The sequence below is a fragment of the Hippopotamus amphibius genome, chromosome 14 (genome assembly GCF_030028045.1).
Source record: "Hippopotamus amphibius kiboko isolate mHipAmp2 chromosome 14, mHipAmp2.hap2, whole genome shotgun sequence".
Taxonomy (NCBI): Eukaryota; Metazoa; Chordata; class Mammalia; order Artiodactyla; family Hippopotamidae; genus Hippopotamus; species Hippopotamus amphibius.
Window position 1 is genome coordinate 68,923,770 of NC_080199.1, and position 22,611 is coordinate 68,946,380.

Genomic DNA, 22,611 nt, shown 5'->3' on the forward strand with positions numbered 1-22,611 from the left:
TTCCTTTCATAGTTTTCTGATGTCAACACCCCTGGCTGATCCCTGATGTGACAGTCAATTCAGTGTGTGCTCTGACTGCCTTTGCAAAAAGGGAACTGAGCAATATATATGGTCGCTCTAGGAAGGCCTACATGAGCTGATAGGTTGGCTGTTTTCACAGACTGAGTCACAAATCAGTCAAGTGAATCCAATACTAAGGATGACTAATTATTATTTTTTATTATGTTTTACTATTATGATTTTTACTATTGGTAGGGCGAAAAGCTGAAACCAGTTTTTATATAATCATCAATTTGTGCCCAAGATATAATAATGTTAAGCGTTTTGTAGATACAAATACTTATGATACTACACATTATCTGATAGCAATTCAAGACTCATGTAATACTCAATATACTCAGTACTTCCAAGCAGGAAAAGCAGTTTCATGGTCATTATAAACATAGACTTTTGTAAACCCCAGAAAGTCAGACTTTCACTATTCAGCACTCCCAGCTGCTAAGGTAGCATCAGGACACAGAAGGCATTTAATACATGCTTGCTGTTTGACTAATACTTTAGCTACTCATCCTGTTTAATCTAGAAGAGCATTTCTCCCCCTTTATGTTAAGGATAATGGATAAAATGGAACCACATTACCTATGCCCACATTAAATGTCTAGGAAAGTCTTGGCAGGGTGGGCTTTGTGGAAGTCCTTTAGGTTCATAATGATGACAGTTTTTAATCAAAAAATAAACCCCCTGAAATGGAGGCAATACTGCATGGATAATATTATGCAATCACTTCTTAGGGGTGACCCTGTCTTTATTTAAAGCTTAAATAAAATGCTACATGTTAACAAATCCAGTATTCACAGTTTTGTTCCTAAGGATTAACATAAACATTTCTAATTACATAGCTCCTGTCATAAGGAACTTTAAATACTCTAAATATTACTACATTTAACTTTTCTTGGTAAGTGATGGAACAAAGATACAATCAATTGCTAACCATCGTTTGGTTTAAAAGATCATAAGAAAATAAAGTAGTTAACAGATAATTACTATAATTTAACATTTTTCTTTAAAAGTCTTTCCCTCATAGCAGGACATTATATTATCTTCTGTGCTACCAGATGGTAGTCTTTAAGAAATGAATTATCTTTTTGGAAAATATCATTTTCATCATTTCTGAGTTTTACTTTGAAGATGTTAATTAGTTGGATTTAAAACACTATTCTGCTTCTTTAAAAGTTTTTTTCTATCTAATAACTTCTAATTTATGTCAATAATAGATAGAAGATACCACACAGCCCTGCTGCTCAATTCAACTTTTATTCTAATGGACACTATACTCGTCTGGAAAAAAGGAAATTTGGAAATATGTAAAAATATATTTAGATAAAATACATGTGATAATGTGCCATGTTTAAGAATAATAAAATATAGTAATAATAAAGTAGATCAAACATCTTTTACACATACACACAAGAATCCTGCTAAAAATGAAGTTTCCTTTTTTAAAGGATATGGCTTTAAAAAGAGAATAAGTAAGGAGGTTAATTTACTGGTATTTACAGTATGATATTCAGTATAACGTAGAATCAGTAGCTAATTAGTTGAGCTAACTGGAAATCAAGCAACACTGAATATGTCTTTTCCTCAAACCAACAGCACATCTTAGTTCACAACTTAGAGCAGAGGTGCTTTCTCTTATTCGGTATCTACACTAAGACACTTCATAATACACTTTTAGTTTCTTCATCTACTGTTCTTCACCTCTAGCTATGGGCAACAAGAATAAGTCATCTAGTTCATTCTCCCACTGCCTTCATACATATATATATGAAGATTTCCATGACCAGCTCTCTCATAGGCTGCAACGGACCAGCAATGCAGTTACAACACGGCGTCCTGTACATTTCTTTTCTTCTCTACTTTTCAGTATTTCAGCGGCAAGTACACAGCATTCCTGGGAAATTCTTATCTCTGTTTCATCATAAATATTCCCAAACTCATGTTTCAGTTTATTTTGGAGTACTGTTAAAGCTGTGACCAATGTACAAATTAGAATTAGAATAACCCTGGTTTAGGTTCTTCCCACTACCAACACTTTACAGAAACCATTCTCTATTTTACAGGAAACGTGTATGTGAACTATTGAAAGCTTGGTAATTAAAAACAGTAATTGTTTCTAGGAAGTCTCTTATCTAGTTCTTCAGTCATTTAACAGTATTTATTGAAAACCTATTGTGTGCAACTATGCCAGCAACCAGAGACTTAAGATGCACAGAGAACGACTCATGGTCCACTTCAGTGTTTCCTCAGAACAGCAGCTCCAGGGCCATGGACTGCTCATCCATGAACAAAAGGTTCCAGGGAAAACATGTTTGAGAAACTGTGGGTTACACAAATATCAACAGTTTTATTTGTGTAAGGCTTTCAGAGCTTACATAGAGAATCAGAGTAGTGTTTTCTAAAATTATTTTACTCTGGAGTCCCCCCCATCAGGAATCATACCAAGTAAAGAAATCATCTTATTCAGCTTTTGCCTCCCCAGTGCCTACTCTGAAGGGGGTGCTCAATCATGGGCTATAAATAAGCAGAGATACTTACTATACCCCGTGGTAGAAAGCAGTCAGTGTCCTCACGGGGCACAAATAAAATGTACAGAAATTCAGAGAAGGGAGAGACTAGATTCAGCTGAGAGGAATCATACAGCGTTGAATGGACCAGGTGGCACTGAAGGAAATTTTGGGAGGATGGGGACATCTGGCGATTGGGGAAGAGCTGCTGAGCAGAGGCTCAGTGTGACAGTAGTCACTTTTTTTTTACACTTTGAATACAGCTACATTCCAACATAGATGTTTGCCATTTAAGCTTTCATATTTTAAAATCCTTACAACCCCAGCAAAAACTATTAGAAAAATTAAAAAAGCAAAACATGTTTAAATGAGTTTATAGTCTGGTACAACAATTCTAGATAAATACTTACTGCTATTCGGGTTGTCTCCTATGATATGGTGTCTCCCACTCCAGTACCAGAGGAGCAGGGTAGCATCTCGAGACCCCGACACGATATAGCAGTCCCCACCTATGTACGACTCAGACCTGGCCAAGCATGTCACCACATCCCAATGGCCAAATACAATCTGGGTTAGTTTCCCTGAAACACAGAAATGGCAGGTCGAATTCATTTGCTATTTTTCTTTAAATGGTAGTAAGTTAACTTTATTTTACTAGATGTGTGAAAAGTGAATCTATAGACCCGCAAACTTACAAGGTAATTCAAATCTAGCTACAGATTTGGTTTCTTACATTGCTTCTGAAAAAACGATACAAGAATGTCACTTGGAATTTTTAAAGAAAAGAACATAAAATAACACAATCATGATTTTTGTCTCAGGGTTGGGCCAGACTGAGCGGAGGTTTAAGATCTTTTATTGGATCTGATTTGTGGGAAGGGGACCATAGTCCCATGTGTCCTATGAACTCAGGGCTCAGTTCACACTAACGTTCAGACTGGATGAAATTATAAGTAGTCATTTACTTACAATGTGAACATTTAACTTGAATCTCGGCACTCAAAATGAAAATGCCTACATTATTAAGTACGATTCCACATGAAGCTTTAGGTGTAACAATAGGCATTTTGAAGAGGATAAGGTATTTCGTAGTTCAGTTTACCTGTTTCTGTAGAATAAACTCTGAAGCTCTTATCCCAGAATCCGCAGATAAGAATATAGCGATTGTCTGCTGTGACCACAAAACAATGTGCGTTGATTTGTATGCTCTGGTCAACGAGGTCTGTGATCTGCCGTTTGTTCACTCCAGAGTTATTGGCTAAACATAAACAGAAAAAGAAATTTAAAGAAAGATTCCATAAGAGTTTCACCAAGCACTTATAGAAGGAATGCTTTTGTGCTTCATTTATCTAGAAATCGGTTCTTAAGGCTATAAAATTGTTTTATAGATTTTAACATTTCCCCATGAGAAACAGAAACTCTTTAGTAGCAGTGATTATTTATGAACCATTTTTATATATTAAAAAATTTTTGGAAATTTAAGTTCTCCACTGACATGAGGAATTCAAGATGTGACTTTACAACACAATAAAAATATTTAAATGCACTTAATTCAATAGGTGTTCAAACTGCAAAAGTTCATTAGTGTCCAACAAGTTCAACAATGATGTGGAATAAATACGGTATGAACCATGTTACATAAGGAAAAAATGTCTTAATATTTGCCCCCATCTGTCATTTTCTGATGGCATTTATAATTCATGTGAAAAGAAGAAAGAAAGCAGGGGTGTTGTTATGTAGGCAGCCCCTCAGGGAGCTTTAGGTCAGCAGCTTTAAAGACCTGGATTGTCAACAAACAGAAGCCTTTCCAGAACTGGGCTGGCAGGGGAGGAGAGGAATAAGAAAGACGGGAGAGGGGCTGGGGAGGAAAGAGACAGGCAGAGAATCAGTGGGTAGCACTGGGATTGAATCTGAATAAAGTCAGGAAGTCAGAGACACCATCTGATTTCCCTAGTGCCTGTCTGTATGCCAGCCTGTCCCTTACTCCACGCCGTCCTTTCACGCTAAATCCCTGGGCTGAATTATTAAACAGAAAATGCAGATGTAGAAGATCAACATCGCTTTCTAACATCAATTAAATCTAAGTGTTACTATTTGTGGATATCTACTAACAGTATAATAATAATCACCAGAGAAGGTAAAAAATAGAAAATAATTTTAAAAAACAGCAAAGGAAAAGAAAATTAAAGGTCTCGAGTCACTTGAAAACGATGTAATTGTCCTTGATTAATCAGAACACAGCTATTAATTTTTCCTGCGGTACACTCCAGCTGTACGTGACATTGCTGATGTCTCTTCAGCAGAGAAACAGCTAGATTTGATTCTAAAAATACGAGGGTGAGTCAAAAACCCGCATTCCCGTTATATGGAAACTTCTTTGGCCGCACTGTTTTAGCACTTTCCGTTCAAGGCTACTGTCTCCCCAGTCACTGCTGTGCAGGCGTGAATGTGTTACATTAGTTCATGTGTAACTGCAGTGTGAGCAAAAATGGATGCCACACTTGTGATTTGCACGAAAGAAGAGCAGCGTGCAGTGATTCGTTTTTTGTGGTCTGAGGGAGTACCTGGTGCTGTTATTTATCAAAGACTTTGTGCGCAGTGTGGAGAAAGTGTTTTGTCTTGAAGAAATGTGTATGAATGGATAGAGAATTTCAAGGAAGGTCGCACAAGTGTTAGCCATCAAAAAGGAGCTGTATTCACTTCTAATGAAGTGAAGAAGTGAAGAAGGTCGTGCATTCGTGGCTCGCAACTCAGCCTAAAACATTTTTTAATGAGAAAATATGAAAGCTTGTTAACAGATGGACAAAGTGTATTGAAAAGCAAAGAAATTATGTCGAAAATGATGTATTTGTGTCTTCTAAAAGTTAATGAATATAAATTTTACAGCCAGAGTGCAGATAATTTTTGACTCACCCTTGTATTCCTTGTCCTAAGCGTACATTCTCCCAAAGAGATGTAAGTGCTATTTTGTGTAGGCGTATAAGTAACTAACCCAGATGGCTGCCTCTCATCCTATGTCTGGGTTCAAAGACAAAGGGTGAATTAATCTAAGAAAAAAATACCATAACTTGTATATGGCTTTATAATTTTTTATACCACCTTCAATTTCTTCCTAATTTAGTTCTAACATGATCCCATGAGACAGGCAGAACAAGCATTATTAAGAACCATCTTGCAGACATGAAACTGAGGCCTAGAAAGATGAAGGCACTTGCTCTGGATCATATAGCTAATAAATGTGTATGTGATTATTTAAAAATACTTTGAATATATGCTACAGATAGTTATAGCTCCCGAGTTTGCAATTTATATGAAATCTTTAATTAAAAAAATGTTTAGCCGTATTGAATGGAGATTTCCAGAAAAGATCTTCTTTAGTATTAGTTTTCTTTAATAATATCTTTGAGTCCTCATATATTTCAAATAATATAAAGTTGTTTAAAGAAGAGTTGAGGCTGAAAGAAAGAACAGTTTGGAATTATTTGCCTTGTTTAGAACCAACCTAAATGACCTCCTAAAATACCAAGAAAATGCCACAAATAATTATTTTAATACCAAAAAATCCTTAGATGGCATCTTATGATTTGCACAACTCCTTGATGGTAATTTGATGTTATCTGCACATTAATTTATGGCAGAAAAAGTATTATTCAACTATCATTTTTGATAAATAACCACACAGGAATCTGTGAAGAGGCAGCATTCATGAAAATGTATCTTTGCTATTAACATACCAATGAGTGGATCCATTTCAATAGGAAGATGATGGGCTTGATCCAGGGAGTAACCTGGAGCTCCTCTGAGGCCTAAAGATTAATTCAAAGAGAAAACCACCATAAAAGTCTCAGACGTGAGGAAATTTCCTAACAAGCAGTGTTTATAATGATTATACAAAATATATATTTGCTTAAAAAGTATCTGGTAAATTACTGCACGAATGAGTCAGCCACACCACATGTTTTTGTAGACAGTCTTAAAAAAATCATCACTGGCTGATGCTGGTTCCCACTTATGTGCTGGTTTCCACTTATGATAGAGAAAGCTGGGAAGAGTGTTGTTATCCTAACAGGAAAAAGCTGAATAAGATAGAAGATTATAACATTTCTTGAACCCATTAGTGAGGTGAAATCTAAGAGAAGGTTATGCATACATGTAGGGATGGTGTGAGCACGGACCCATCCAGGTTAAGGCAGAGAGGAAGATGACCCATCCAAGTGGGCCTTCTTTCAATAGACGACAAGTCAACTGAAGGTACAAAATTGAGCCCCACCTAAAATCTTAACCAGAAAGCTACTTTCAGAGGATTAACATTTAGAGCTTGATTGAGTTCACTGGGCATAAATTTTTACATGTGGTTATATAACACATAAAACTTTTGAACAAGTCTAAAGAAAATAATTCTTTATGGTTTTCTTTCAGTGCAAAACATTTCTAGAGGCTAAGTCATGAATAAAGCCATGCTTTTAAAAGATGTCTGCTGCATATTTCTGATTGAATGGAAGTCGTTCTACACCTCGTGTTGAAACTATCACCGATAAACATAAAACAGGGGCATTTAGAAGCTCTTAGGAGATTAGGTTAAAAGTCATTTGGTTTTTCAGAATGACGCAGAAGTCAGTAGCACAGAAAGATTCAGGTGAATTCGGCTTGGCCATCCATTCAGTCTTAGAGACAGCGGGAATCCTGGGGCTTCCAGGGAGATCTTAAGTGATGAACTGGGCCAACTAAATCATTTAGTCACATCCACTCCTGTCCTGGCTAAATAAGTATCAATATGTCTAGTTTTTATGACAGAATTATATCACTTCAAGATGTACTGGCTGGAAACTTCAGGAATGAATTTGGAGAAAACACACATGAAATCACTGAACAATTTAGATTCCGTGTTTTCACAAAGACTCTAAGCTCCACAAAGAGAGTGAAGCTGTTCCTCTCGTCCACTGCTGTACTCCCAGTGCCCAAGGCCACGGACACAAGTAGGCATTCAGATATTTCCTAAATGAATTAACGGAGTGGAAGAAAGAGGATTTGCAACCATCATCTAGAAAATCTAGATTCAAACTCACTTTTGTTTAATATGGGATAAAAGTGGTTTTTTCCCCCCTGCGGGGGGGGGGGGGTGGCGCAGGGTGGGAGGACCTGAATTATTTGTAGAACTGTTTCAATTTATCAAATACTTATTGGATACTTAGCCATTAGCCAAGCGTTCTGTGCGGCACCGAAATACAGCAGCAGTGAATAAGACAGACAAGAGTGAATTAGTGAGGTTTGGCAATGATTTACTCTGCTGCTTTTTGTAGCTCATTCTGCACACACGCTAGCCCTCAGCACACTTACCTTACCTGAACTGCAGCTCTTAAGAACCCGTTAGTAAGTGACTCCCTTAGGCACACATACCTACGGTGTTGTGCCATCGGTTTACGGCAAACAGTCTGCTGCAGGTCACGGTCACCACCGCAGGGATGGTCAGGTGGGGCAGCGTGTTGGCCGCCACATGCGTTACTGGAGAATTTGATGGAAACTTCAGCACCATGATCACATCCTGTTGCATCTGATCTTTAAACATGAGTGGACTCTGTGGAAGGAAACACTGTTGAATAGAAAGGGAAGAGAGCAAAGAAAACAAAAGGAATAACACAGTTAGTGAAAACTCGGGGGAGAATGAGATTAAAACAGGCTAGCAAGAGCACAAACCCAGAGCCGAGCAGCCGGCACTCTGGTCTGTGAGGATGGCCAGAGAAACGAGCAGGCACTCCGTGCAGTCGCTGAGAGGACACCAGCCGCAATTTAGGTACCGCCAGACAATGTGAGAAGTTAGCTCAGAGATATGTCCACATGATGTAGCACTGAAGAACTATTCAGTGCACTTACAACAGTAGCTTGGTGGAAAAATCAGTCAAGTCAGTTACAGACACTGTTTACATGAAATATGAAGTGGGTTGATTCTCTCATTTTTGACCTGGTTGATCTGCGGTCGCGGCTACAGTCTAAATGATGAAAATATGAGAGCCTCCCTTGCCAGCGCTATGTGCGCGTTTCTGCTGTGACTCTGATGACTACGGTTTAGGCCTCCTTCGCCTGCTAGATGGTGAGCCTCCTGAGGGATAAGGCTCTCTTTTCTTTTTTAATCTTTGTTTCTCCAACATCTAGCATATGACTTGATAGAAAGTAGATACTATAAGAACTACTATTAAGTAGTATAAAATATTCTAAACATTATTACATAAAAGACACAAAATAGGCATACTAGAAATAACCATTATTTCGCTCTCATGCATGTTTTGTGATTGTTCACTATTATATACACATATTATACACACACACACATATATATATGAATCCTCTGCTACACAAACTTAAAAAGCTTATTTTCTTTATAAACAGTTCCATGCCAATTTAGTTTCTAACAATTTCCCCTAGGAAGTAATGAGTTCTGACTGGGCATTTCTCCAGGATAAATATTTTTATTATTATTCTCAAACAGAGAAAACTAACACGGGACTAAAACTCTTCTGACAAAGCATTTCATAAAATAAAGTGTGAGACAGATTCTCCTGGACAGTTTATTAAAAATGCTTCACCTCAGGTCTGGAGGCTCCATGTCTATGCTGTGTCTGGGTGTTTGGATGGGAGCAGCACACATGGTGAAAGCCTCTCTGCTTGGTCGCACATGAGGACCGATTTGAAGCAGCAGAGTTCATTAGTGACTAATCAAGGGCGTTGAAACTGGCTGAGTTATTGTAAAGGAAAAGAAATGTTTTCAAACACACATATTTATTTGTGAGTTTCAGTAGGTGTGCGACTATCAGTTCCTTGAAGATGTTGGATGTTTCTCCTCTGTATCCCCAATGCTTAGCATCATGCCTGGTGCACAGAAGGGGCTCAGTACAAATCTGTTAGGTAACGGACAGAATAAATGAAAGGTGTGAACGATACTCCCATCATGAAATAGCAACTGATACGTCTGTTTACACATATACTATGGGCCACGTTCAGGAGCATTTTATCCCAACCCTAGGGTGTCTGGTGCCTTGAAAACTGTCTAATTTGAAAACTGATGAACTGTGATTCATTTTGCAAACACATTTTTACCTTCGACCATTTTTTTTCAGTAGAAACTTTGTGGACCATCACAGTTAAAAAATAAATTCTAAAGTACTTTCTTAGAAAAATTTTCACCTTCTTCAAATTAGGTAAAGAGGGAAATGTTCACTATTTGCTAAAAACTCAAAAAGGACTGCTTTGTTATGAAAATGGGTTTTTAAAATGAAAAGAATATTATCTTTTCCCTCGCAAAACGAGCATCTTTAACATAAGGAGCTGCTGCTGCTGCTGCCACCAGCCAACGCTTACTGAGCACCTGTATGCCAGGGGCTGGTCTAAATGCTGTATACAGTATTGAGTCATTACATTTTCAGGGTTGGTACTATTTTTACCCGCATGTTACAGATGCTGAAACGTAAACAGGGAGCTTAAATACCTTGCCCGATTCATTCATTAGTTCGTGGCAAGAGATGGTGTTTGACCCAAGTCCGGCTCTGAGGCGCTCACTCTTAACCCCTCTTCTCTCCTGTCTCCCTGAAGTAGCTGTAAATTATATTTCTTTCCTTGTCTTAAAATGAACTACTTCCCCTATACCACCTTACCCAAAAAAGATTAAATTGGGCAGCCTCATAGTGTGTTTACGTTATATTTTCATTCCAATGTGTAAATGTAATCTAATGTTGGTGCCAGTGTGTGTGTGTCTGTAAGCCTGTATGCGTACCAAGGAGTTTATGTGGGCGCATATATAGTCACAGAGGATGGCTACGTTTGTGAATCCAAGATCGGGCTAGTTGAAGCCAAACGTAAAGATAAGAACTGTATTCCTTTCTCTGTCTCTCCCTACGGTAATCAGTCTATACTGAGGCTGAAGAGTTAGCCAATAAAGCGAGAAGCCTTTTAAAATGCTGCTAGAAATCACTGTTTTATTTGCTCCACACTCAGGTTCAAAGAAAGACCCAAGCGGCTGTGTCTTACCAGGTGCATGGCAGAGCTCCGAGGCGGATGTGGCTCAATAAGCAACTGAGATGGCGTCTGTCCAAAGTTCTGGATCTGAGCCTCCATGGCCTGCAGGGGAAGGAGCGTGACTGTCATAATCAACATGCATCAACGAGAGAGGTCAACACACTCTTTGACAACACAAGTGTATCCCAAGTCAGCCATGAAAAGAGTCCAGGAAATTCACCGGGTGCGCCTCTCCCAGGGTGCAGAATCGTCCAAGTGTTAGTATTTTGTAGACAAGCTTTGCTTCTCCCTCCAAACATGCCTCCATTAACCAAGTCACTATTCTTATTTAGAAGCTGGGGTTAAGTGTGAAAATGTTATCCTGTGAGTGCATGCATGCAGCTAGGGACCAAAGAACACTTTGAACACAAAATAACACACATATACCTTCATAAAGTCCTTTGTAAGAAGGAACGTATGGGGATCTCTAATGAAATAAGCTTCTGGAATCTTAATGGGGAAAAAAGAATGAGACATAAAGTCCGCTAAGGATACAAAATAAAATTCAAATAATCATGTGTTCTAATCAATTCAGAGGGCGAAGAGTAGAAAGAACATTAAGACTCTTGTATAGTAATCAAATATGGCAAGACTTTCACTACAAAAAATATATTTTAGTGTGCTATGCTATTCTAAGATAAATCCTGGAATATTATTTATAAGGTATGAATTCATTTCTCTCAAAAATTTTCTGAAATTTTTTAACCCAAAGAGGAAATAATTCTGACTTCCAATAGATAAAAATAATTCTAGATCTCAAACTGTCTAAAGTGTATAATATTTAGCCTTTTTTGTGTGTATGTTAAAGAGATACTATTGTAAGAGATTTTAAGTATCTCTTCTATACATAAATTCTACAGGGAAAAATTCCAATATATTAAGCTAGACTAAAATATTTTTCTGAAATATTGTAAGTATATAATTTAAATCAACAAGGAGAAGTACAATATTTACTATGATTATTACTCTATTACCATGCTAATTTTCCCCCTAAAATTGTGTGCACTTTGGTTGCACATAAAAGTGAAATACGAAAGTCATTGCTGAGTGCTTGGGAGTCAGGTAAGGTAGTAGATGGCTCTCGACACAGCACTGCCACTAACTCCATCACTATCTACAATTCTCATTTATAAAGTCTTTAAATTTAACAATCTGTCCTCCTAGACTGCATTTCAAGAAAATGTTTATCAATAAAAATGTGAATTTTCAAATTTATTAGCAATATTAAACACGAATGCATCATCTGCCATATTTTAGCAATTGCATAAATGGAGCTTTGGTTCTTTTGCTTGCAGAGGCAACAGGATGAATTATTAAATCTCCTTAAGTGCTGTCCAATTTTAATGTATACATTTATTTGCATGGTGTCCACTCATATGCGAAGTGTGACTATTTCACTAAACTGTACTCACATAGATACCATCATATTTTATCTGCCCAATGCAAGATTTATGATTAGAAAGGGGGGAGAGACCATTCCTGGTTAGGTTCACATTATTAACAATAAACTCTTGAGAATTATTTGAAAATCAAAAAAAAAGTAGTCGTATTGTTAAAGCTGCCCTAGTCAGACACCTAGCTTAATGTATCATGAACTAAATCTCTAACAATAGATACTATTGCTTGTGTTTTTGCTCCTCCAGCTAGAGGACAAGGGGTAAGGAGACAGAAGTAAAATCAAACACATTTAAATCTCTACATCAGTGCCCTGTATTTAGTAGGTAGCCTTTAAATGGTCACAGATAAAATGAATCAACAAACTTGCTTTGCTTGACTTCTTTTTCTGAAAGGAAAATATTAAAATTATATTAGAAAATGCTATGAAACAGATTTAATTTCCAGAAGTCTTCTGTACAGTTCTCTTTGGTGGGTCCTGTCCCTGATCCTTTTGCACTGAGGCAGAGTACACACACACGTATGTATCTTAAATGGCTCTCAAATGGCATCAGGGTAAATTTTAAGTTTGCTCAAGCTCACCCTTGCATTAAGACAATCTATTCCCAATATTCAACATTTATTTCTTTTAAGACTAAACTGAATCCCTCTTCCTGTGGTCTACACCACAGGCCTTCATGACCTAAAAGTTCTTATCCCAGGTTCTTATTCCAGCACCTTTTAGCTATTGTGTAGTCCTGCTTTCTAATAATTCCTTGCCCTTTGATTTTAAATTGCACAGGTCTTTCTGATCTTGAAAAAGCATGCTGTCTCCCCTAAGTCTATTAAAATGTTTGAATGGGAAATGATCACCTACTGATTTTCCTGACTGGCTCCCCCACTTTTAGGAAGTCATCAATGTCTTCTTTTTCATCAAGAAGGGAGGTAACAATATGCTGCTGAATATTGTTATTGGGCAAATGGATACTTGTTATATTATTATTTGTTATATTATTCTCTCTACTATTGAATATGTTTGAAGATTTTGATTTTTTTTAAAAAAGTGATACTGAGAAGGAGAAAAATATTGTTTTCCATGGTGAGGTTGGGCTTTGAACAGAAATACAAATAAAACTACTGCAGAGCAGTAAAGGGGAAAAAAATGATAAACGTTTATGGTTTCATCTCTCTATTACCAGCTCATATTTTTGATTGCCTATTTCATTTCTTTAAACATATTAAATCTTTCTAAAAATTAAAAAAAAAGAAGGTACTTTGTCTGGGCATGTGCTCAGGGATATACACAGCCCATTCTGCAACCTATGAAGCATAGCAATTGAGTAGTTGTTCTGATGGAGGAGAAAACACCTCCCTTCATGCTAACCTTGGGCAGGGTCCTAAATCCTTCTCAGATGCCCTAAATCATCATCAATGTCTTCCATATTCGCACACCATATTTTCCCATGTATCATGGAATTCAACACACACTTCTTTACGTGTGTCTGTTTGCTCAGACTGTGAATCTCTGCAGGTTAAGGCTGTGATGTCATCCTACAGAGTCAAGAAATGTTTGAATATACAACTGGGGAAATGGTAGGGAATTTGGGCAAAACTGAAAGGTAGCCTGAAAAGAGAAAAGCACAGCAGCAGAGAAAACTTCAGGGTTCTTTACTCTTACAATTCAATACCACAAAAGCAATTAAGTTAACAAACATGTGTTGAATGTTTGTTCTATGCCAAGGGATACAAGATCAGACAGCAGATGGCCCTCCGGACTTTTCAGCCCATTAGGACATGAGACGAGGACATCAGGACACACGGTAGGTAGCACCATGGGGGAGGCCAGCCCAGAGGGCCAGGGAGCCCAGAAGAGTGACGCACTCAGACTTAGGTGGAGGATGGGGGAGGAAGAGTAGGTCTGTTAGGAAAGGGACTTCCAGAAAAAGAGCATGAAGGTTAAGTAGAAATTAGCTGGTCAACACCATAAAAAGAGTTTTTGCTATATGGGATTTTTTGCCATACAATGGAATTTTTTCATTAATATAATTTTTCCAAATGTATCAAGTAAAAAAAAAAAAACCAATTACTTACACTTAATTATAAGATGGATTCTTTCTATATTATCAGAAATGGTATCTCAGAAAATTCTACATATTTCTATTTCTCATCTGCATTTGTCAGAGGGACAATATTATTCATCAAGTACATATTTATTGAGTACCTACTAGGTACCCAGTACCATTCTAGAGATCTCTGATGCTCATCAAGCAAAACAGAGATTCCTGCTCTCGTAGAGGTTACATTCTAGCCAGAATGCCATAGGGGCTTACATTTAGCCAGATGTCACACAACAGCATTCACTGGGCTAGATTTAGCTCGCAGACATGGTTTCTATTTGAGCCAACATTTATAAATTGGGAAATTTCATATGTTAAGTTGGATTTTTTGGCTTCTCTCAGAAAAAATCAGAAGATCTGGCATTACCCCGTTAGCATTCCTGCATAGAAACACTTGTCTGGAGCACAGACTCTTTTTTAACACCCCCCACTCACGTGGCCCATGCATGTACTGCCATCTGGCCAGGTTCACTAGTTTATTCCCTGTCTGACCTCTATCAACGTCAGTATTTGTGAAGCCTTTTAAAACCTAATACCAAAACTGTAGTTGTGTTACAAGAAACTATTGCTTTATGTATCTATTGTACTTTCCAGTGAAGAAAGGATGAACTAACATTGTATATGGGAGTTCATGAGTTGTAAACCTTGGGAAATTAGTCTGTACTAACTCACTTCATTGAATCTAAGGTGTTATCCATTATTAGAAGCATCATTGTTATATATACTATGAAGAAGTAAAAAATGTTGCCAATTAAACAATGACAGTAAGACACACTGTGGTTTGGAGTTTGAGATACAACAATGATGTATGTCTTGGAATCAACGAGTTACAGTAACTTTTACATGTAATACTCAGTGTTATTATGTCTTACGTATTTTATACAAATCTAACATAAGTAATAGGCTTTAAACACTAAATTTTAAAACACAAATGTGACTGACAAAACCTTTGCTGATGTGCAAAACAGGAAAGACCATGTGTTCACTGGTGGACAACTCTTTGGTGGGATAACATAAAAATACGGATCTGCTTATACATAAAGAATAACATTAGGACTTTGTAATTGCTGAATTTGCTATTTATATTTTTTTGAGGTTTAAGAAAGATAAATTCATGAAGTATACTAATCTTAGGTATACAGCTTGATGAATGTATGTGTGTGTGTAAGTCTCCTTATAACCACCACCTAGATCAAGACAGAGGGCTCTGGAATGGAATGGGAAGGTTCCATATCTTGATCTGGAGAGGAGCTACATGGAAGGATACAGATTCCCTCTTTCCCCTCCAAGGCAGTTATTCCCACTCCTCACCATCTGCCAAGCTAATCGCTGTTTCGATGTTTATCACCACTGACTATTTTTTCTGTTCCTGAACTTCTGATGAATGGAATTGTATACTATTTATTTTTCTGTCTACCCTTTTTTGGGGGATTAACATGTCTGTGACATTCATTCTTCTTGTTGTGTGTCAACAGTTTGGGGTTTTTTTTTTTTCTGTTTAGTATTCCATTGTATTAATCTGCTACAATATATCAATTCTCCTGTTGATGGACATGTGGCTTGTTAACAGTTCCAGGTTATTATGAATAAAGCTGCTTAGAAAATTCTTGCCCATGTCTTTTGAGGGAGGTGAGTAGCTATTTCTGCTGGGTGTATACCTACGTATGGGATAGCTGAGTCATAGGGTAGGGATGTTTAGTTTTATTGCTAAATTGTTCTCCAAAGTGGTTGTGCTGATTTTGAGTATTTATAAGTATTTGTGAATGCAGAATGCAAAGGTCAAAGCTGTAAACAGAGCAATGATTTACACTACGTAGACTTTAAGGGTACTGATATTCTGAAACTCTTACATATCAAACTTATTTGTGTCTGATAATAATACAAAGAATACCACTTTATTTCTTCACCAGGAATTTTTCAGAGATACAGTTTGTCAAGAGATTTAAATTTTAATTGTTATAGCAATTCTTGCTTATTCTTATAAAAATTATTTTGTGACTATTTAATTGAGCAGTCACCATGTATTTAGCATTTATTTTTGTTCCCAGCTAAAATCTGTCAAGAAATAACAGGTAGGCGAAGGGAAAGAGGGATAAATTAGGAGTTTGGGATTAATGGATACATACTACTACATATAAAATAAACAAGGTCCTACAGTGTAGCACAGGAATTGTATTCAATATCTTATAATAACCTATAATGGTAAAGAATCTGAAAAAGAATATACATGTATATATAACTGGATCACTTTGCTGTACACTTGAAACTAACACAACATTGTAAATCAACTATACTTCAATTTGAAAAAAAGAAAAGAAATAGGTAGGTTATAAAATTAGAGGGGAAAAAAAGACTTTTTTTTTTAAACTCCTTGGGGGAAGTTCCAAAACATGGAATTCTGCAGGGGAAGGCAGAGAAGTGAAGAAAACGTGAACTGAATTATGCTTAGAACAATATAAGTTCATCTGAACAGTACATGTGATTTTCAGATTTCATACACACATATGACACACAACTCAGTTGTCCCCTTCCTTAGTCTTGTCCGACTCGCTTTGTAAAATCCTCCAGGACCCACCTGCCAAGTTACAAAATTTCCCACGCCTTCACCCAGCTCTCCTTTTCCCCACTTACTCTCAAGGAGCTCTCTCTAGTCTGTCATCTTCCCCACAGGTCAGGGGTACTATTTATGGCTGTGTCATTGATGCCACGTACAAAGGTGCCCAGTTGGGAGGCAAATGAGTGATAGAATCGACCCCAATTGCCAGAGGAAGGAGCACCTTTTGTAATTCATCCTCCTAAAGAGGGTGGCTTTTTAAATTTGCACAAAGGGGCCATAAGTGTTCTCCATGGCAGTGATAAACGCCTCATTTCTTTGACCTGCTGCACCTCTTGCTTAACTGCTTTTTGTTTTCCTTCTTGCTTTCCTTTCCAAGAAAGTTCTATCTCCTCTCTGAACAAAGATACAAGTTGAAGATTAAATCCTCAGAAGAGGAAGTGAACATGCTGTGGTACATGTGTGTTATATGTAAGCCTATTAATACAAAAGACTTCACAGCCAAGGTAAGAGTGATGTGGCGACAGCTAAGTCATAGTTTAGAACGATGTCCAAATTAATGATAAATTCAGAATATTCTAAAAGACAGAAATTAGGTGAACAAATGTGCTTTCTCCTTCCCTTTGTGTAGACTGGTTATCTATTTACACCTTCCCTGGTAGGCACTAGCTAAAAACTTTGATTAATCTCCTCTTTTCCTCAATGCAGGTGAATTTAGCCCAGATACATTTTTCTCCCACAGAATCTTTACAACTTCTAGCCTTTTTTTTTTGCAAATGTAATTTAGTATTGTCTTTCAGGTGAAATGCCATCAGGTCTAAGTGCCACGAGAGAGACAGTATGAGGAAGCTAATAAGGTAGGCTGTCAAATGACCTATTTCATCCATTTCCCTTGGTCTGTAGAATCTTTCAAACGGTTTTCCAAAAAAATCAGCATTTTATAAAGTACTACAGGCTATGCTATCCACAATGCAAAATATCAGACTATGTCCAAATTACCAATTATTGACAATTTTCAGAAAACAAAAAAAAAAAAAAAGAAAAGAAAAGAAAAGAAAAAGCTTGGGAACACAGAAAAAGATTTTCAAAAAATGTCCTTAGTATTGTGTTTATCTCTGTGTACAGCTCTTACTTAGAATGATTTTATTTTAATGCTTGAGTGTGGATATTTTTTTTCTTTGACCAGAAAATACAACTTTGACATATAATTAAAAATATATATGTGATTTTTATCACTTCTGTTCTACCTCCAATTCTACCCATTCTATATCAAATAGGAAAAAATATGGAAATTTGAGAAGTCTGAAATGATAAAAAGAAAGATTACTTAATGGCAGAATGTATTTTAACTGATAAGCTTTTGCTTCTGGTTTATTGTTGTAATAAAACAAGATCATATAAAGCATTACTTTTTAATGCTGGAAAAACAGGAGCAAAATAAATCAAGCAAATAATATCTGCATTTTATTATTTCTTGCCTTATAAACATTTAACTATATAAAAAATTAAAATGCTATTTTATATTCAACTGCTTCTAGTTTTTCATAGAAACTACAAAATATAAGAACCAAGATGTTTCCTTTGTTTTAACAGTCAACTGCATTAAGGCTAAGCCTACACTAGCAAAATTATGAGAATATTTAAGCAAATATTTGGTAACTCAAGTAAAAAAGAACCACATTTGCTTTAACTATCAGACTGTGTTAGACGATATTTGAGGAAGGGGGTTCTGATTTGCTCATTTACGTGCCTCAGTGCTTGGTTTTATTCTTTTGGTATAAACCTAAAAAAAACAAAGAGGAGACATCCTCCTGCTGATTCCTAGTTCCTCCTTGGAATGATGAATTATAAGGATATTACATAATTGACTTAAAAATGAAAGTGAAAAAAACATTCCGCTAGGTAGAAAAAGCTCTGTCCAGAACATTTAAAAAAATATTAGGTCAGTGCCACTGGTGGCAAGCTAACTCATTTTCCTACTTAAATATAATTCAAGTCAGGTAGAAAAAGTACATATATTTTAATGTAGCAGGTAGTGGCTGTCCTACCCTGGATGCCTTAAAAAAGTCTGCTCCTCCTAGAATGGTGACTAACTCACGGGAACACAGACGTGAGCTGGGTTAGCATCCTTGCCCCTGAGAGATGGTCTCCATGCACTGCATCACTGGCACTCCCTTGCTCTCTGGCTTCCCACTGGGTTTAGCAACTGAGAAGTTAGGACAAAAGATAGGAAGATGAAGTATTTATTCTATGTTCCCTCATTGCCAAGGCATAGTTTGGCAGTGGCTGGGTTGCGTTTTTCTACCTAAGGCCACAGATCCTGCTGGGCGACCACCTTCCCAGGGCCACTTCTCCTGCCACGTTCTGGCAATAGCTCCCCTTCCCTTATACTCTCAGGCCTAGGTGCGGTACCCAGATGTTAACCTCTGGAGGCTTCGCCTGCCCTGGTCATCCACTTTATCCTGTCTCATATGTTTGTAAACAGGACTGTTATTAAACTCTCCATTATCCTTTTAAAATCTGCTAAAATTTTGGTAATATTTACCAAATAAAATTTTACAACATAAAATTTACCATCTTAACCATTTTTAAGTGTACAGTTCAGCAGTGTTAAATACATTCATATTATTGTGCAACCAATCTCTAGAACTCTCTTTATCTTGAAAAACTGAAACTCTGTACCCATTAGACAACTGTTCATGTCATCTTCCCCCAGCCCCCAGAAACCACCCTTCTACTTTCTGTCTCTATGATTTTTACTATTCTAAGTACCCAAAACATATGGTAATTGGTCTTATTGTGACAGGCTTATTTCAATTAGCATAACATCCTTAAGGTTCACCCCTGTTACAATGTCAGAATTTCCTTCCTTTTTGAGGCCAAATAATATTCCATTATATGCGTAGGCCATATTTTTTTAATCCATTCATCTGCTGATAGACCCTGGGTTGCTTCTACCCTTTGGCTATTGTGAATAATGCCCCTATGAACATGGGTGGACAAATATTTCTTTGAAATCTTGCTTTCAATTCTTCTGGATATATAACCAGGAGTGAAATTGCTAGATCATATGGTAGGCCCTTTTTCCATTTTTTGAGGAACCTCCATACTGTTTTCCAGAGAGGCTGCACCAGTTTACATTCTCACAGTAGTCTACAGGGGTTCCAATTTCTCCACATCCTTTGCCAACACTTGCTATTTTCTGTTTGTTTGACAGTAGTCAACCTAATGGTGTGAGGTGGTACCTCACTGGGGTTTTGATTTGCATTCCCCTAATGATCAGTGATGTTGAGAATCTTTCCCTGTTCCTCTTCACCATTTGGATATCTTTTTTGGAGTCTTCCTCATCCCTTTGAAAGCGTAATGTGCTGAGATTCTGATTGACACAACTAGGACTGGTATTCAAGGTATAATATATAAGAAAAATGCTGGTTAGCTTTTGCTTCATTTCCAGGTAGGACTGACCAAAAGGTGATTACATCCAAGCAAGAGACATTTTCATTGAAGAGTTAGAATATTTGGGGGATAAATACTGTTATAAGCTTCTTGGGGGAGGCCACGGAGTCTTTTTGCAGTCTATACTTGTTAATCCTCAAGAAAATAACTAAAACATTCTGTTCTGGATGATTTAGAGACTGACCTACCTGGAAGCAAGGGTTTTAGCAGATGATCTCTTAAGGATGCTTCCAGGTTTTTGGTTCTTTGCCCACTTTAGGGTCGATCATTCAATAGTACATAGCAGAAGACTCAGCCCAGAAATGCTTAATGATGTTTGAGAGGAAACAGTACAGTACCCCTGCCAAATTCTCCCTCAGTAAATAAATTTATAATAAAGCAAACTCTATGCTGGCTGATTTTAGGAACTGGAGGAGAGAAGGAGATTGAGGAGAAGGTGGTGGTGGAGGATAAGGAAGGGAGAGAAGCAGTAGTACAGGTGGTGACCTTTCTTTACTACATGAAATAAGTTCACTTGGAGTGTCTGATCATGGAAAGAAAGTAATAAAGCTGAAATAGATTTCTTTGGTATGTGGGAAGATATCAAGACAAAGGTTCACCAGGTGCTGGTATAAACATTAAAAAATGAAATCACACACTTTTATTAAGCTAAATTCAAATTAAAAATAGTACTGCATGTATTTGGCAGAACAAAATGCTCTTCTTTGATTTTGACATAAATGGGAAACAATAATTTAGATATACTATACTGAGATCAAATGGCTTTAAACAGGCTCATTATCAATATGTTTAAAACACTTAAAAATGAGTCCTAAACACCTAACTGAAATGTTTAGGTACTTAGCTTGAGTAATAGCCACTTCAACAAATTGAAGCGTGCAATATGGTTTGAATAATTGTTAATTTATGCTAAGGTAACAACTGTATAATATAACTGATCTCTATGTTAATAGAAGATAAAGAAATCCCTTCCAGCTATTTCTATTACAAACAGCAGGCTGCAATTTTCACCCTTCTTTCTTGTGTAAAATATGACTTTAGATGCTTATAAAAGCATCTGCTGTTAATTTCTGAAAATCAATATTAGCACTTCTCAGCACTACACAATAAAAATAACACAAAGAGGAGAAGAAGCATATCTCACATAAATGACACACATCCCTCTTTGACTAGCTGCATTATTTATGCTTTTACTATGGACGACTGATGACTATCGACTAGCTAAGGATTGCAGTAATTAGGAGGAGAAAAGATAAACCTAAATTAAAGATTAATTCACTTATCAAAATTAAACGTGTCATCAATTTTCTTGATACTAATTTCTATATAGAAACTGTATTCACTGAATCATCTCAATGCATGTTTTATGGCTGTGGATGAGAAGCACATTAACAGATATATTTGAACCTGTACTCTTATTAGTTTTAGGGATCGTAATATTCTTGTTGTTTCCAAAATGATTCTTTAAATGTAAAAAACACCTAATTGGTATTTTCACTCCAATAATTTAAAATGTAGGGTTTTTCTTTCTATTTTCATTTAGCTTTTGGGTTTGTTAATGTTTTTCGCTCAGTAAAACTTCTAGTAATTATAGGGGGAAAATTAAGATGGTTTTAAGAAGTCTTTATCGGCCCTTTTGTTGCTCACGCGTTGCCATCACGTCTCAGAATAACTGCTCGGGAGGAGAACCCCGAACCTCCCTCATCTGAAGACAGTTAGGCATCAGGGCACCCGTAAACAGACAAGACTGTGCTACAACCCACTCAAGCGATCCAGGCGGGGGGTGTTGATATCTCTCGTCAGATCAAAGAAAGAAGTCAGAAATGGGGGAAGGAAAAGACTAGGGATAACAAATTCACAGAAAGAATAAGCAACGGTTGCAGAGGCCATCAATGTTGTCACTATAAATACCTTCATTTACATCATTAAGGTGAAAAGTGGGTTAATTTTTTTCTTTATAAATTGTATGAGTTCATCTTCTAGGAAAGCCAGCACTGTGGCTGTTTTGGTTAAAGACACATCTGTCTTGTTGGTTCTTGACAGCCCTATCATGTCAGTTCTCCGTAGTAGCAAGGAATGTTTCAGCAAGAAAATAAAGTGAAAACTGAAGTGATCTATTCTACTTCCTATGGGCATATTTTCACCACAGCAGATCCAAAGGAATGCTTTGTTATCTCTGTCAGATCGAAGAAAGAGATAAACGAAGGAAATATAGTCTAAGATTAAGAAATATTAGTAACAGAAAATGAGGCTAAAAATAACACATTTTTATGACCATTGGTAACATTAAAATGTATTTAATGTTTTGATATTCCCAGCACAGATAAATGAGTATGTATATATATAAATAAATAAATGCCGCATGGCTCATGTGTTCTAATAATCTGCCAGCAAAATAGCCTTTTATGGTAGGCTTATGTGTATACTTCTCACTGTCAAAGAGAAGTCATTTAAATCATTTTTCAGTTTGGCAGTGTCGACTATAGATATGGTGATATAG

At 36.9% G+C, this 22,611-nt stretch overlaps 1 protein-coding gene across 4 annotated transcripts in view; it reads right to left on the reverse strand.

Annotated features, from left to right (window-relative positions):
- The window catches only part of NBEA (neurobeachin), a 625,442-nt gene that overhangs the window by 11,841 nt on the left and 590,990 nt on the right, over positions 1–22,611 (reverse strand). For 2 of the 4 annotated variants that reach the window (XM_057707391.1, XM_057707388.1), the window contains 6 exons: positions 10,998–11,060; positions 10,584–10,673; positions 7,962–8,154; positions 6,299–6,370; positions 3,667–3,822; positions 2,975–3,145 (listed from right to left, as the gene is read on the reverse strand). In XM_057707391.1, the coding sequence (XP_057563374.1) occupies positions 2,975–3,145; positions 3,667–3,822; positions 6,299–6,370; positions 7,962–8,154; positions 10,584–10,673; positions 10,998–11,060 (745 nt within the window). The remainder of the gene's footprint in view (positions 1–2,974; positions 3,146–3,666; positions 3,823–6,298; positions 6,371–7,961; positions 8,155–10,583; positions 10,674–10,997; positions 11,061–22,611) is intronic. The other 2 variants (XM_057707390.1, XM_057707389.1) reach the window with 1 other exon arrangement.